This window comes from Micrasema longulum, unplaced genomic scaffold, assembly GCF_059751315.1.
Source record: "Micrasema longulum isolate JH-2025_06_02 unplaced genomic scaffold, ASM5975131v1 h1tg000453l, whole genome shotgun sequence".
Classification (NCBI taxonomy): domain Eukaryota; kingdom Metazoa; phylum Arthropoda; class Insecta; order Trichoptera; family Brachycentridae; genus Micrasema; species Micrasema longulum.
The window spans coordinates 719,561-737,083 of NW_028277652.1; the positions used below are offsets into that span (position 1 = coordinate 719,561).

At 32.0% G+C, this 17,523-nt stretch overlaps 1 protein-coding gene across 1 annotated transcript in view; it reads left to right on the forward strand.

The window, feature by feature from the left end:
- The first annotated feature begins 469 nt into the window (after window positions 1-469).
- LOC148281485 (agrin-like) overlaps window positions 470-17,523 on the forward strand; it is an 808,766-nt gene continuing 791,712 nt past the window's right edge. The window contains exon 1 of the mRNA XM_088226633.1: window positions 470-1,669. Coding sequence (XP_088082759.1) covers window positions 1,039-1,669 — 631 coding nt within the window. The 5' untranslated portion in view covers window positions 470-1,038. The remainder of the gene's footprint in view (window positions 1,670-17,523) is intronic.

The window sequence follows — 17,523 nt, forward strand, 5'->3', positions numbered from 1 at the left end:
AATCTGAGCTTCTATGATTGATGGTAGAGCTTACTTACCCCCCAAAAATCATTATAAGAACAAATGTTTAAGGATTATTAATTTTACAAGGGACTTTATCTGTTCGCCCATCGCTGGGTCCTCGAAGACTATTATCAAATGGGTTCAAAACAATAGTTCGGCCGTCATTTTTTACCATCTTACTTTTGTTTTTATCTGACAGTCGTCAGCGGGCAGCGAGCGGTGCCGAAGTGCGTGGGCCGCGCGTGTTCTCTCGTCAGAGACCAATCTACACAGCCTCTGGGTTCCTGTAACACACAACTCAGATGTGTTCTAGAGGCGGGATTGTGCGGTCTGCGCGTGCGCGTTCCTAGTAAACAAAACAATTGAACATCGTCGAAAAAATACTACGCCCGTACGCGGGAAAAGCGCCCGCACGCGATCGGTAGTACTCGTGTATTGTAAATTGTAACTTGTAACCCATAGCAACGTATTGATACAATATAGTTACATTATTGCAATTGTGAAGCTCCCGTATATATTATATATGGATTGAAATTAATTGTGAATACGATATTAATACATTTACGAACGGCTTTTAAAAGCAATTCGAACGAATTCTTTTCCTAACGGTGACGAACTCAAATTTTTCGAAGAAAACTAAGTGACACATTTTTAGTTTCGTGTGACATTTTGTGCGTAGGTACTTTAAAAATGAAATTTTATGTAAAGGATCACTTGTAGGTTTTTTAAATAAATTTACGATTGGTGATGTGTTAGTTCGTGTTCTTGCAACTGACACCTGCGGAATGTCTTATTGACACGTGAGTTTGATTATTTCTTAATATTTAATCAACCTACATAGTGCGTATGACTGTATCGAAAATGTGAACTTTCTTTAGTGTATTTTATATGTTAAGAAATGTAAATTTTGTAAGGTTTTTCAATAACTCACCTTAATGAAAATATTGTGCGTTTGGTTTAAATAAAAAAATAATGAAGTGCCTCGTTTAAATTAACACAGTTTTGTGGAAAGAAGCTATTTAAATCTAATCAAAAATGAGGTTGTCAATTGTTTGGAAGACGTGCTTCGTCTTATTTACAATATTATTTACAGTTGATTCCTATTCAAACGACAGGATGCACATGAAAGGGCGAGTGAGGAAAAGAAATTCCAGAAAATATCCTTCTTTTCGAAGTCACCGAAATACCCGGCCATTTTGCCAATTCAACTCGACAATAATCGACGATTCTGACATACTTCAATCAGCCATCGATAAATCGAAATACATTTTTACTGGAAAGGTTTTGAACATACGCCATGCCCCGAGAGTACCGAACATCGGTAGAAAACAAGACCAGCATGTATACAAGATTTTTATCAGAAGAGTAATCAAAGGCGATCTTAACGATATAAATGATGTTCAGTTTGAAGCCCCTCATAAGAAAAATTTCAATGGGGCAACAGTTTTGGCTACTAGAGATAGAAAACCGGGAGAAAATTGTGAGCCGTCCCCTCGAGTAAGGTTCTCCGCTATTTTCTTGGCTGATAAAGCTAATTATGAAGACGATGAAGACCTGGATAATAGTTATGATGATGAAGTTCTTCCAAGAAGAGAGTTGCGGCTCGTGGTGGATCCTGTACCTCTGTCCTTGTATCATCTGGATAGAATTAATTCGGCAGTTAAAGGTAGAAAAACATATTTTCTTTCGTAACAGTAATTAAGATCAGTAGTTTATCGAATTTAATATACACATATTTTGTTAATCAGCATTTTGTTTACGAAATCTTAATAATTTTTAATAAAAATTAACACCCAAAATGCATTAAGTAAAGGATAAATTTATGTTTAGGAAAGCGTATTAAAAAAGCAAATAAGACTCTTCAGAATTATTAAATTTAAAATATGATGATTAAATGCCACTCGACTCTTTTTCATATCATGCAGATCTTGTTTCTTTTAGATTTGCGCATCTTTTTATGTACGTACGACAATAACTATCTATGTGCCTATGTACGCTCGTAGAAAACATGTTAATTCTAGGTTAGAATCGGGTTGTGGTCCCGTGGCTAGTCACGAATTAGAAGTCCGAGGTTCGAACCCCACTCGGCCTCAACTTGATTTCCGTTTTCTAACCGTGAGTTATTTACAACTCGCTGAAAATGGTCACCAAAATTGAAATATTTGGGTAAATCATTAGAACGCCAATATTTTATTTCTCAAAAAATATACAAAAATATTTATTTAAACTTTGATGTTCAAAAAGGAAAGTCAGAAGGTTTTAAAAGATTTTGCTGAACTTTATCTTGGTAAACCAGTTTTTTATATAAATGAAATTTAGTAGTAAAACATAATTATTTGCATTTTTTTACTAGGGTCAAAGCACCAATGAATGACCGTTTGAGGTTCAGCTCGTAGGGAAATCCACATGAAAGGTATAAATTGTATTATTTAAGCGTACACAATAGAAGAAAACAATAAAAAACACATTAGTTTTTCTAGGTATTTTTACTTTTTTATTGAAATACGAATATCACAATTATAATTAATATTACTCCAAAAAAACAGAAGAATCACCAGTGAATGACCACTACTATTCCAGTAAAAATAATACTCAAATTTAGTTACATTATAACAATTTAAAACACCCTAACATATTAGAAAATGGATGTACTCAAATAATTGGATAAAAAGTAGCATCAAATAAAACACTTACCACACCTTTTCTTATAAAAACACTATCAATCTCAGAACAATAACGGGAAGACACACTATTACCTTTTGAAAACTCACAATTCAAAACTGATAGTTTTGTTTCTTACCAAAAGACGTGTCCGCCTACTGCTTTTGTCATAGTTTCTAGTGTTAAAAGTTTTTTGACTGGACACATGTAGCGATTCTTATTATATTGTGTTATATTAACCAATGGTCATTTACTGGGAGGTGGTTATTTACTGGTGCTTTGACCCTATTCTAGATAAGAATATATCATGGACAAGGTTAGGTTTGACATAATCATGCACTATTACTATGATTTTTAACTATATATTTTTAACCTGTTTTGTACAATATGTAGAATCAAAAAGTATTTTTTTAAATTTTATTAAATCTAATTGAATTTGCTAACAATTTTATACTCAACATATATTTAAGAGCCGGTTAAAAAACTGAATAATTTTAGTACATAAATACAATATGGAGATACTGACCAAAGGAAATATGTCCGATTAGCTGTTGACGTATTTCAAACATGTAATTTAATATTCTGATCATCATTGACAGTATATATTTGCTTACTTTAAGTTTAATTTTACTTGTACATAACATGTTTTGCCGAGGGAGTTTTTTGACCATCTGTTGATTGTTTATATAATAATAAATTATAGTATATAAAACCGTAAAAGAAAGAACACGCCAGCTACTACTGCGGTTTTTTTTCATCTTTCCGCAATGTTTAAATTAACTGCTCATAAAGAGTTGTGTGTACTGGTCTTGAGAGCTTTTTTAACATAAAGTTCACTACACCCGAGCTTACATCAGATAATTTTTCATGGAAATAGAGCTTTTTTCACATGCAAATGTTAAATAAATTATTGACTATTTATCGTGTCAACAACAAGAAATATCAAATATCGGGATATAGATGAATGTTCCTGAAGCCGAAGCGCTAAGGTTCGACCCCACTCGTCTTATGACAAATATGAACCATTCATGTTCGTTTTATTTGCTTAGAACACCTGGCTCTTGGAAGGAGTGTTTGCTCCAAAAGTTCATTCGGATGAAGCCAAAGAACAAAAATAACATATTAATTCATTTAACATTTGAACATCATGATTTTTTGTCATTTTTCCGCTTTATTTTGAAGACAGATTTTATTTCAATTAATGTTATTAAATATTTGAATAAAACCACTAATTTACTTTTCTACGTCTACCGGTTTAGAGACGTACCCGCCTCTTCGTCAGGACACTAATTATACCAACATGCAAAACCCACTTCCATTGTAATGGTCACTCTGAACCTATTACTTACTCACTCACGCTCCTCCCTTCATTTCTTTCCCTTTTTTCGACTATTTTTCAAACAATATAAAATATTTGCATAATCTAATCAGTGCATGTGCTTAATAAAATGCATGTCGTGTCGGTTTTATATTTTTGAGCAACAACTATGGTGAGGGTGTAGTGAGTTTTGCATATTAGTTTAGTTAGTGTCCTGACAAAGAAACGGGTACGTCTCGAAACCGGTAAACATAAATAAGTCAGTATGTGGTTATTTACAAATAAATAATAACATTTCGTAAACTGTTTGACCCCAAAGTTAATGCTTTCAACATTATTGATATGGATATTATTTCAATTATTTATGATGTCGCAACCACTTAAAAACTTTTTTTTTTTTTTTTAATGTATATTATGAAATACCCAAGAGTACATAACACGCATAAAAGTGATTTCGTATACTGGAATATTTGACAAAAATATCTTAATTTTAAGCTTTGTAAAATAAAATTGCGTTCTTATTATTTATTTATTTTTTATTAAAAACAATCTTAAATGTTTATTTTTTGCACCACAACAGGCCAGGAGGTCCAATTTCAGTAGTGATCTACATCACGGAACACCCAAACTTGAGAAAAATCACATTTTAATTATTTTTTTTGTGATCTCACCGGGAATCGAACCCGGAACCTTATATGCGTGAGTCAATCGTCTTGAACACTACACCACGGAGGCCGTTGGATTTACAAAATAAATAATTTTTAGGAGCCGTTTTTAATGAATTTTTAATAACTTACCTACTATTGAAAAATGGAAACATAATTGTGGTAGATTGGGATTCGAACTTGGGACCACTGATATAATAGTCTGCAATACTAGCCACGGCACCGCAACCTGGTTTAGTTTATAAAATGTAAAAAATATGATCCCTGCAAAGATCGCTAAAAATCTCGTGCATAATTAATTCGCTAGCAAAAAGACATTTCTATCGATGTATATTTAAATAAATAAAATCTTACATATAAATTTTGGTAAAATATTCCCCAACTTAAATTTGGTTCACAATAAAAACATGGATTGTATTCAACTTTTATTTTTCTCTCTTGAATAATAAATAAGTGGAAGTGTACCAAGTATTTTTAATTAGTAACTTAGATGTAAATAAAAGTTAAAACATCAATAATGACCACTTTGTCCCTTCCAGCATTTAAGATTTCCACTGAAGATATTTTGTATTCAATTTATTAAAAAAATGTTTTGAGTTTAAAAAAAACTTTTTTTTTGTCGTAAGGTCAAAAAAAAAAAATTAATAAGATTTGGCCAATAATAATAGTAAATAATGATGTTCTTTTTGATAGCAAAAACATGGATGATGAATAAAATGCTACTAACGTCCGATTAAACATATATTTATAATTACACAACGTTTTTTCGTAGGTACATTAAAAACTATAAACGCCACGATCACAATACGTAGCGGATGATCGAGGTGCTTTATTTTTGACGTTGCAATGTAGTGCCCTTTGCAACATTCCGGTTGCGGATAAGAGAACTATATTGGAAATATTATTTATCCCATATTTGTAAAATGATAGAACGAATGTATAATACATGAAGTGATAAAAGTGTACAATACACTTCCATTGTCCGCAAGGACAATTAGTAAATAATTTCACTGTAAAATTTATATCAAGAAGTGGATAATGTAGGTAGTTTACGTATGGATTGATGAGTGGAACAGGCCAAATAGGTAAAAATATTTTTCTTCATAAGTAATTATAGGACGTTAAAAGTAAACTTTTGTTTGATATTCATTAAGGGGAAATTTCAAAATAATTTAAAATGTTTTCTATAGGGCACCCAGGAAAAAATATTTTTAATTTTTTTTAATAAATAAAATCACTATAATAAATATTACTTGATAAATAATATATATATTTTTTCTTTTGATTTTTAAGAGTAGTTTTCTATGAAATTGGGAATTAAACTATTAGTCAGTTTCCTAGATCATCGTGAAATGAGTTACCTATACATTTAAAAACGTCGTTTTAAAATGAGCATCTATTTTATTCATAAATAAACAAAGGCGTTTGATAAATACATCGGTGACAGAAGACGAACTTACTTAAATAGCATATGATTTTATTTTTGATTGCGTAGGCGATTTAAAAATGATACAACAGTATGAGATAATAATAGGCTATGCAATGTACAATACATATATGTATTTTTTGTAATATTTTTTACACTTTTAACAATCAAAGCAATTAAAGGTTTCCTATTTTGGAATCATTATACAATGTTTATTTCTATGTCACACAATAAAATTAAATTTAAAAAACGGAAGATCCGAAATTACCTGCCAACTTTATATTACTATATATTTTACAGGAACATTATTTTAATCTAGGAAATAAGATGATTAAATATTTTTATTATAAAGTAAGTAATCGTATGGTTTTGTTATTGTAACATCAAGGCCAAACACTTGTTCCTTGTTCATCACAGAAACAATTTACCATAGAATTTAGTCATCTTTTCCCAGAATGATCAGGACAGCGAATGCTTTCACCATCTTGATTATTGTGGAAAGTTGTCACATTTTGTAAAATAACTAAGGATAAGTTTAACCAAAAACGGTAAAAAAAGTAAAAATGGTTGAGTTTTGTCAAAATGCATGAAATAGGTTGTTTCATCCTAACAAATTTCGACAAATTTGAAGAAAAAGCAATAAATTTAAAACTATACCAATTTTAATATGGGTGTGGAACAAATATTTGCTTTACAAAACATGACAATAAAATTTCTTGTTAAAAACCAAAATCCTTTCTGCGCATTTGCCGATCTGCAAAATGCGTTTAATAGAGTTGACAGAGAAAAATTATGCAAGGTGTTGCGGAGTATGGAGTGAGCGGAAATCTAATACGGGCTATTGCCTCTCTGTATAAAGGTAGCACAGCATGTGTCAAGGTAAATGAATCATACACATCGTGTTTTGACATTCATAGAGGAGTCAAACGGGGATTTGTGATGTCACCATGGCTGTTCAACTTATATTGATAACCGTATGAAAGAACTGAAAGGCTTAAGAATGGGAGCAAAAATGGGTGATTTAACTGTCAATTGTCTTTTGTATGCTGATAATGCCGTGCTTCTTGCTAACGACAAAGAAAAACTGTAATTCTTGGTGACAAAAGTCTACGATGCAAGCAGGGCAAGCGATTCGCTGATGAATGTCTATAAATCGAACGATGATTTTTTGAAAGAAACGAAAGTATGACTAAATGTAAAATCACCGTGAATAGGGTTATACTAAAACAGGTAGAACCATTTCTGTGTAGTGTATCTGGGAAGTATGTTTGCTAGGAATGGAATGACTGAGAAAGATATTGAAAGGAGGTTGAGTGCCGGGAACAGAGTAAACAGTGCACTTATATTCAACTTTGGCAAATAAATGTTTGTATCAAGAGGCAAAATTAGCAGTTCACAATGGAGTCCTGGTCCGGGCTCTAATGTATGGGAGCGAAGTATGGACTTGAAAAAATAGGGATGGGGTAGGCTGAGTTTCGTCAAAATGCGATATCTCAGGCAAACGTGTGGTAAAAATATGAACGATAGAGTCACAAATGTTGAAATCCGTTCATTATCTAAGGCTAAGAAAAGCATTATCGACAAAATCAAGAGAGGAGCTCTGCGTTGGTTTGAAAAGGTAGATCGAATGGAAAACGAAAGAACGGCTAAATATATTTACAATGAGAATGTTGATGGTGGTAGAAAGAGAGGAAAACCGAGAAAACCATGGTATGATCAAATTCAACAAATACTTGAAGATGAACATGTCAAATGTCGGAATAATCGGCGCGCGTGTATGAGAAGATGTATGAGTGTAGAGAAAGCAAAATCAGTATGCAAAGATAGTGCGACGTGGTGTTCTGTCTTCTTTGCCTACCCTTATGGGGAAACGGCGCGATGGTTTGTTTGCCATTCGTTCCTTGAGTGAAGGGCTTTAATTAGCTCGTTTAATTTAATTAGTTTTATAGGCACCCCAAATACTTCCAGTCAAAGTGTAGGTCTATGCGGACTACCAAACGCTTTTTCCTAATCTACGAAGCACATAGTCAAAAAACTATTAAGTTTTGTAAATTACGCTGTATTGTTTTTGTTTATTATTTCAACTTTTTGTCTTACGTCCATGTCTTTGTTAATTGATTTAATTTAAGTACTTATAATAAATTGTATTTTGAAAAAAAAATATATGAATTGAATTACGTCTGTTATAAAATAAATTAGGTTCATTTTTGAGGCTGCTGTATAAATAATTTACTACAGTATCTTCGTTGGTTTACGAAACAATGAAATTGTATTATCTGCAGAATATAACGTTTAAAATATACATTCATTAAATTAACCGTTAATCAATTGCGTACAATACAAACCGGCCAATTATTTCATGCAATTTGCTAATACGACATGTGCATGCCGATATCCATCGCAGTTCAGTAAATGAAATCAAAATACGCCATGAATCATACGGTCTGTCAGTCCGAGCGCTCTAACGATCCATTAATATGGGTATTGGGAGTCTTAAGCATCATTAGGGCGTAAAATTGTCATAGCGCATTCTGGACAAGCGGCCTACGTGCACCTGACGTGCGTCACCTTGCCAAGATGGCCGCCCGATGCAAATTACAAAATGTCGCCCGGCATGGTGCACCGTCAAAGGGTAAAAGAGATATTATGGTTGCTGTGGCGTGGCGACGTATTTCGAATTCATATTCAGGACATAACACCCCCCTATCATATCATTAAAATACTGTACGTGAAAAAGTAGCTTTGAGCTCTCCTTGCGTAATTAAAACCTCGCATCTCTAATTCTGATGACCTTAATAAAGAATCATAGTTACCATGGCAAAAATCATTAAGTATAATTTTGTAAAAGACATTTGAAATTTGTTATTTATTGATAATAAATTATTGATATGATTTTTCTATTCACTTATTGACGGACTTATATAGCCCATTGCAACAATGGTTAATACATTTTCTCATAATAAATACAGGTACAAATGAAATAATTTACAACTAAATAAAATTAATTCTAAGACAAAAAAAGTATAATTACTAATAATTACTTTTAGTAAGTGTTTAAAAATCATATTTTAATAGTATACTTTATTATTATTAAATGAAATATATAAATGGCCTTTTTCCTCAAGTAGTGCTACATACCACACACCTATGGCCCCGCATGTGTCGGGAATATAATATAAACTGCCGATATAACAAAACTGTCATTTTTCATGATACTCGTCCAACTTTTGCGAAAAATCTATAAGGAATCAATTTAAGTTAATAAGTATACACGTATAAACTTTTTTTACATTAAAAAAAATATATTTATAAGTTTATACATACATTTTTACAAAAATCAGCAAGTTGGCAAGCCAGAAATATGAGTATGCCTAATGTTGAAATCGGTTTCTATATGGGCAAATGCCTGTTCTAAAAAACTGTTTTTTTGCGGCAAATATGGTTTTATTTATTTATTTATTTATTTATTAACGGACATAGTCCATGTATACAATTTATAAGGTTTAAATATTACAATAAAAGAGTAGTTTAAAACATTTAAAGAAAAAAGAAAGAAGCATTGACAAACATAAGGGACATCGAGACAAGATCTGGACTATTTATTTAGTGCTCGTTTAAATCGTTTTAAACTTAAACCAAAAAAGTCCAGATCCTGTCTTTTCGAATATGTTTCCTATGAATAAAAATAATATTGAAGAAATAGAAAAAAGTTATAGCCCAAAAGAGAAGAAAAAAAGTACAGTTTACGTTAAATGTAAAAATAAAATAAAATATATAAATGCATACACATATATACATATATACACATATATATATATATATATATATATACATATATCGGTAGTCAGATGGCAGAAGGGACCATCTGTATTTTTTTCTGTTTTTTAGTTTTCAAAAGTTTTAATCAATATTTCAGTAAATACACATAGAAAAAAAAAACACCATAATTTAGAATGGTAATTCATTATTAAAAAGCAATACTAAAATATTTTAGTCTTGAAATTGAGTCGTATTCCAGCTCTCTTGAACATTTTTGAAAATTACAGATGGTCCCTTCTGCCATCCGACTACCGATATATACACACATACATACATAATATATATGCACTTACAAAAATACAATAAATTTATAAATGATTCAATGTTACAGCATAATATTTAAATTACTATCCTCAATAAATTCTCAAATTCCTTACTTTCAATGTCTGTAAACCAAATTGTTATTCTTTTTTTCAATGCTGATGGTTTATCAGATTTCCAAACATACGGTATCAGGTTGTATAGTTAAGGTCCGTTAAATAGAAATAAAAACTTCAATAATAGAAAATAGGGTCTAGATTTCTAACTGTCCATGCACTCTATAGATGCAGAGTATATCGTAATCAAGAATGTATGTATCTTTTATTTTGTTACAAACCCGCAAGCCACGCTATTCGTAAAATGTAAATAGAGGCTAGATTTCTAACCACCGGTGCGCTCTGTAGCTACAAGACGTGTTGCAATCTAGCTCCCGTATGTTACCGACTAAAATTTTATATAATTGAAAACGGAGAACTGAATCCTTACCACCTATGCGCTCTGTAGCTACAAGACGTGTTAGAAGGTTTATTGTGCAGTGCCCTTAAGGTTATTTTAATGAAAATGGCGCTATAGAATAAATCAATCAAATCTATGAGTTTTAAATTTAAAATACTTGGTAGACTTATTGATTTGACAAATTAGCCCTTTTAGACGAAATATTCTAAAGTACAGACATTTGAAAAAAAAACATGGAGTCATACTGTTTAATACTTCCTTTTTCATAATTTATGCGAATAAACACATAATTTAGCCCGTTAAAGAAAAAAAAAATTAAATCACAAATACGCCGCTCATGTTACGCGCGTGCATCCCCCATCACTGACATCAACCGACTGAAGATTCTGTTTTAGACAACACCCGCCGCAGAACAGCGTCTCTGTCTTCCTTGTTATGACTTCCATATTCGTGCTCTTTCTTATATAAGGTATCTGTATAGATGTGTTGCTGAATAAGCGGACATTCATTCTTCGCGTAGAAAGGATAAATATTTTTTGTATAAGCATTTAGCATAGTTATACAAATTTTACTTTCCAAATAAGGTATGAAAATGTCCATTTGAAGATCACAAATAAAACGATTTCATCATTTAAAAAATAAGAGAAATATATCAAGTATTGTGTCCTATGTCGACTAGTGACATCACTACAGCTAGTAAGCTACATTAAAAAAAAAAAAACGTAACTTATAATCAAATAAACATTGCATGTAATTTAATCACCATCACTTTCCTACTCCGCATCCAGTTGTGCATAGGCCACTGAATTGGCATTACAAATGACTGTGTATCTAGATCATTTTTGCTGCAAGGTTATCCGGCTAACGCTTCTGGTGCCAGTTCAGGAACCATGAAATATTGCAGTGACGAACAAATTAATATTTTACATCCAGGCAGGAATCGAGTCCAATCTCTCATGATTAGCAAACGCGTCCGCCACTACATTTCAAAGTGGAAATATCTTCCCTTGATTACTTTTATTAGGATTTTTGCCTGAGATGGGTCATTGAGTTTTTAAAATCTTTCACACTTTACTCCACGCTCAATATCAAATTAACATTGACCTATTTCTCTTTGTTATTTTAAATAGGTTTCTGTCATTAAATTTTACCTCAAAGTGATTAAGATTTTAAATAAATCACGCCGCAATGATAATGTGCTCGCTGGAACATGATTTTTGTCACCTTAAAACTAGAAGGTACAGGGTCGACAGTGTCTTCGTAATCGCGCGGGATATTTTTTCTTTCACTACAGTATTGTGCGAATTAATGAAATAAAATTCCTTGTAATCAAAAAACACGTTTTTTTATAAATATTTTGAGTCTTAGGTGACGTACAATCATTTTTTATTTGATAAGATTAATGTTCTCTTTTTGCTTTTATAACAGCCTGAACACGTTTTGGCATGGAATCAATTAAACTTCGGCAATTTTATTTTATTCTGTCATCTCTAAACCAAATCTGCATAATTGGGTCTATCATATTTATCTTGGTGGTGCAATCCAATTTTTTTATCCTAGATTTACAAATTGCCCACATATTTTCAATAGGGTAAGGTCAGGTAAATTTTTAGGCCAGTCTAAAAAAGTTATTTTTTTATCATTGAAATTCTTAAGCATAAACTTCGATGCGTGTCAAGGAGCTGAGTCCTGTTGGAATACAGCCCCCCCATTAGGACATTTACTCAGTGCTCTGCTGTACTGTTCCAGTAGAGCTCTATACTTTAGGCTATTTATCATTCTTTCTATTGGTATCAAAGATCCGATCCCTATATACGAAAAGTAGCCACAAAACATCTTCTTTACAGGATATTTCACCGTTTGGTCAATATGAGTCAAGTAAGTTTTTCGTCTCCACTTTTTCTAACAAATTTTTGTGCGACGTTCCTGCACAAGAATGCGGGTCTCATCTAAAAACAGCCCCTTTTTCCAGTCTTTTTCTGTCCATTTAATATATTTTCCATCCCAAATGAGCCTTTGTTTTATCATACTTTCCGTCAGGAGTTGTTTATTCTGTGGACGAATTGCTTTTTTTCCAGATTCAATGAGTCTTTTTCGTACTGTTAAGTCATGTATTATCACCCCAGTGGCTGCAAATCTCGTTGAAGTTTTTAATTGTTTTTCTTTGGGATTAATTTATTATTTCTGATCAAAGATATTTTATCTCGGACACCAGTTTTCCGGTTTCTTCTTCATTTCCCAATTCTCTTTGCTTCAACTGACCTTGTTTCTCTTTTCTGCTTAAGATTCTTGCTAACTGCTCCCTGACTCACAAAACAGTTTTATTTTCATAATAATTTATAATGAATTGTTACGAAGTGAATGCCGGTTCAATTTAAAATATTAAAAATATCACAAAATATTCATTTTCAATCTCTTTCTGAGTCATTGATGTATATTCACTTAAGGTTTTAATTTTTTTCCTTTTCCTTGGCGTGATATCCATGACTTAAACCACCTTAAAAACACTCTTTAATATGCAAGCAACTTATAAAATTAGTATTTTTTTGGAGAAAATGTAACAAAAAACAATAGATCGTCCACCAACAAATACCAATATGAGCTCTTAAAGGATTAATGAACTGTAAGTCATAACTTTTGACGCTAAACAACTGTCAAATTGACGTATGAGTGTAGCTATACGTAAAAAATGACAAGAATTACTCTTATTATTATTATCGCTTTTTTGCACCACAACAGGCCAGGAGGCCCGACTATAGTGGTGAATTACATTACAGAATAACCAGGCTTGAGAAAAATCACATTTTAATTTTTGTGTTCTCACCGGGAAACGAACCCGGAACCTTCCGTGCGCGAGTCAAGCGTCTTGACCACTACACCACGGAGGCCGCCTTATTCCATTAATTCGTACAATTCTGTATACCGTCATAGTGAAGATATGGTTTTCGTATTTTCTCACTGTAATCACCCACGTGATGCCTGTAGGGAACAATGATATTGATTAATTATATTAATATTGTATCTTTCTGTTGATTATAAGTTTAGGGTTTAATAAGATCCTTGAATCATTGTAATTTTGATCGTTAATCGATGCTGTAATGTCTCATTATCTCTTCTTTTGGTTATACCTTGCAACCCACGTATTTATGTCACAACGAATCGTCTTGCATTCATTTGCATTTTGGATTCAATACTCTTTTTATATATATACAGCACTGGCATGAATGACAGCCTCAACGTTACCAAGTATATTATTATCAATCTTGACGTATGGCATATACCGCTTCACGATAAAAGCATTCTGACGTTTGATTGTCAATTAATAATGAAGTGTATATTAAAATACACGTTAAACAAATGCAAATATTAAAATGCATTCACATACCTCTTCAAGGTACATGATCACTTTCTTATTATTTGTTTGTTTTGGTTATTATTCTTCTCGATTCTTTTTTATTTGTTGATGATTTTGATTAAATACCATTGATATTATATGCATACACTAGATGCGGTACTAAGCATCGGCCTTCTGTTCTATTCAACTAAACGTATTAATGCAGAAATCGGCCAGCCATAGAAAAGTGAAACTGAGATACTAGCAATTTTGTGAAAAGAGTGAATAATTAAACCTACACAACAGTTAAAATTATAAATAACGCAAATATTCGTTTTTTTCAACAATAAAAAGAAACATTAAATTGTCTATTTGACCACTGGTTAATGGCCAGTTTTGATGATTTTTAAAGTTTGGCTGACCACGTAACCTAAAATGTGCATTTTGCAAAAAGCCAGCTCTAATGTATTTTGTATCATTATGTAATGAGTTTTATATTAATATTAGGGTATTTTATTGTAAAGAATCAGCTATTTAGTTTGTTATAATAACTGTGAAAATAATTTTATTATGTCTTAAATTAATTTTAGTAATGTTTTAAGGTCTGGCTGACCACACAGCCTAAAAAATGCACTTTGCAGAAAACAGCTGGATCTAATATTGAATAATACATCATTTAAACTTTAAATATATTAGGTTACATTCTTAATTAAAACATATTTAGAACTAAATTTGGATGTATTAATGTTCCCATCAGCATCTGTACCGTAAGAGTTATCTAGTTCTGTAGGTGTTTTCTTCAAATTGAGAAATGCCGTTTTTGTGATACGAAGCACTATTTTCAGAAGGTGATTATTACAGTTTTTTTTACGAAAGTGGCCTGGCTGTTTTAAGCAAAACAAACAATTAACCTTACTGCACCCAAAAACACCAGAATCTTTTTTATTTTTTTTGTGAACTGGCCGTATTCTGCATAACCACGTTGAATTGAGGCTTATATTTTATTCGGTGGGAAATAGTGTTTTACGCGCAGCGGTCAGTAATACCACCCGCTGACTGTGACTTTTTGTCTCTGTCACGTTTTGTCACTGCTGGTGCGCTCACTACTCACTACTGGTGACAAAATGTTTATTTAGCAATGGATTCCGAAGAGGTCGCAGTGATTTGCGCTCTTGAAATACGCAGAAGGAAAATTAAACGAAAGAAACACTACTGGGTACATCCCATATATAACAAACGATTATTAAAAGGATTTTACTCCCTGTATTCTGAATTACGTCAAAATCCTCTCGAGTTTTTTAAATTATTTTTGTATGTCAATAAACAGTTTGAAATAATTGAATAGAAATCTCGTCCCAGAATTTCCTTTTCAAATGAATATCAGAGAATTCCTTAATTTTTTTGCATCTAATTTTGGTCTTTTGTCTATATCTTCTATTAACAATTTGTTGTCAATATCATCTCATTGCAGAGAAGCAGCCATCTTAAATCTCGCCCGCATAAATAAAGATTTTAGCTCTTTGACTTCACAAACATCAACAGATGAAAGGGTTGAAGGAATATAGATGTTCAAATATGGGTAGAATGGTGAATGTTCGACAGTGTGTAAAATGGCGACTTAAACCAGCCAATGACGGGTTATTAGTCCTGTTAATGCCTAGACTTCTATATTATCTTTTCTAAAATGTACTTTATTACTGTTGTAATAATATGTTAATCTTAAATATAACTGGGAAATTCACACCACACGTCCATTTGGTAGGCGTCTGCCGGCAGAGTGACAAAAAGTTTCCAGTGAGCGCACTCCCATAGCAATGTACAGGCCGGGTGACGGGGTGACAGTCACGTCACGCTAATGTCGCCAGCCGCTGGAACTTTTTGTCACCGTACTGGCATGTCGCCACAGTGAGCGCACTCTTGTATATCTCCATTGCACTGCTCTAAATGTAAAGCAGCGTAAAAAGGCGCAAACTACTGATTTGAATTCACAGTAAACTGGCATATACAGTTAGTTTTTTTTACTCTACTACGCGTTTTGCATTGCAATGTATATGCGGCATGACGCGACAAACGCTCATTTTTAGAACATAATTTGAACGCTTCGTTATATGAATAATTTAATTATACCTCAGTGTTAAATATTGGTATTTTTGACTTGCTGACTTACAATTTAAGCCTGGACAAAAGCAATATTTTAGTTGTATTTAAGTATCAGTAGCATAATACAGTCTGGACAAATAGCGAATACAGAGTGTAAAATTTTCAAATCTCTGAACGTTAGAATATTCCGTCTTTTGCTTGTGGTAACACGATGTTACATCAGCACTCGCAAAGGAATTATTTACCACAGTATTTTAAGAGTTTAATAAATCTCAGTCCCACCAAGATATTCCAGTATAAATTTTAATTTTTAAAATATTTTTATTTACCTATTTCTTGTTTTCATTTTTTTTAGATATTTCTTATATTGATTTTAGCCATGCTAAATAATTTTTATTTTTAATGAATTAAAAAAAAAATCTTTATTTTAATTTCATAATGATATGATTACTTATATTTACATATAAGTTATTAATTTTAAAATTACTTGGTACACTTCCACTTATTTATTTTGACCAATTAGCGCTTTTGCCCTCTAATGGGCATCTTCAGACTGGTGAATACTATACAGTGTATGGATAATTTATATCAAACCAAATATTATCTTTAGTGTAGGTACATTTAAAAATAAGTTGAAAAAGATACAATACGCAATATTGCAATGGAACAGAGTGAGACAAATGATTGAAACATGTGTTAGCGGTGTAGGTACTTTAAGAGAATATTCAATTATGTGAAAAATATTTTTTTTTATTACAATGTGCAGGGTCTAACTAAGAGGGCTAATAAGGGTGAGTTTTTAAATTCTATCTGCTGATTTATTAAAATTCTATCGCTATTATTTACTAGGGTGAAAGCGCTAATTGGTCAAAATAAATAAGGGGAAGTAAACCAAGTATTTTTTAAATTAATTACTTATATGTAAATATAAGTTATTACATCATTCTTTCTTTTGTTTTCTATAGTTATGTTAAAGTGTTTTGTTTTAGATAAATTCTGTAAATATGTATTTTTTGTAGAGTATCTTCAACAACAAGCCATTGAAATAAAAGCTTGCTGAGTAACAAATAAAATATTTGTAATTTTGTTCCTTCACTGTTCAACAATATGTTAGTTTTTATTAAATAAAACATACCAATATGACTTTTAAAAATTATTATGTGTCACATAAACTGCATTTTATTCATTTCCTGATATCGTGTGATTTATAATGTACGAAGTAAGTAGTCTGATAAAGCAGTCCGTTTTATAGATGTCTGCAAAGATAATCATAAAGTAATACCACTAATGTTTATTGCTCCAGTGTAGTCATTCTATCGTTTCGTAAATGACTGAATATGGTCGTCAATTTGTAAGTTAGCACAAGGCAAATCAACGACATTTTGAGTTGGTCAAAATTCTTGAATTTAACCACCTAGGGAGTTATCAACATAAACTTGTTGCAACAGAGATGGATTATCTGAGAGAAGGAAACATGGAT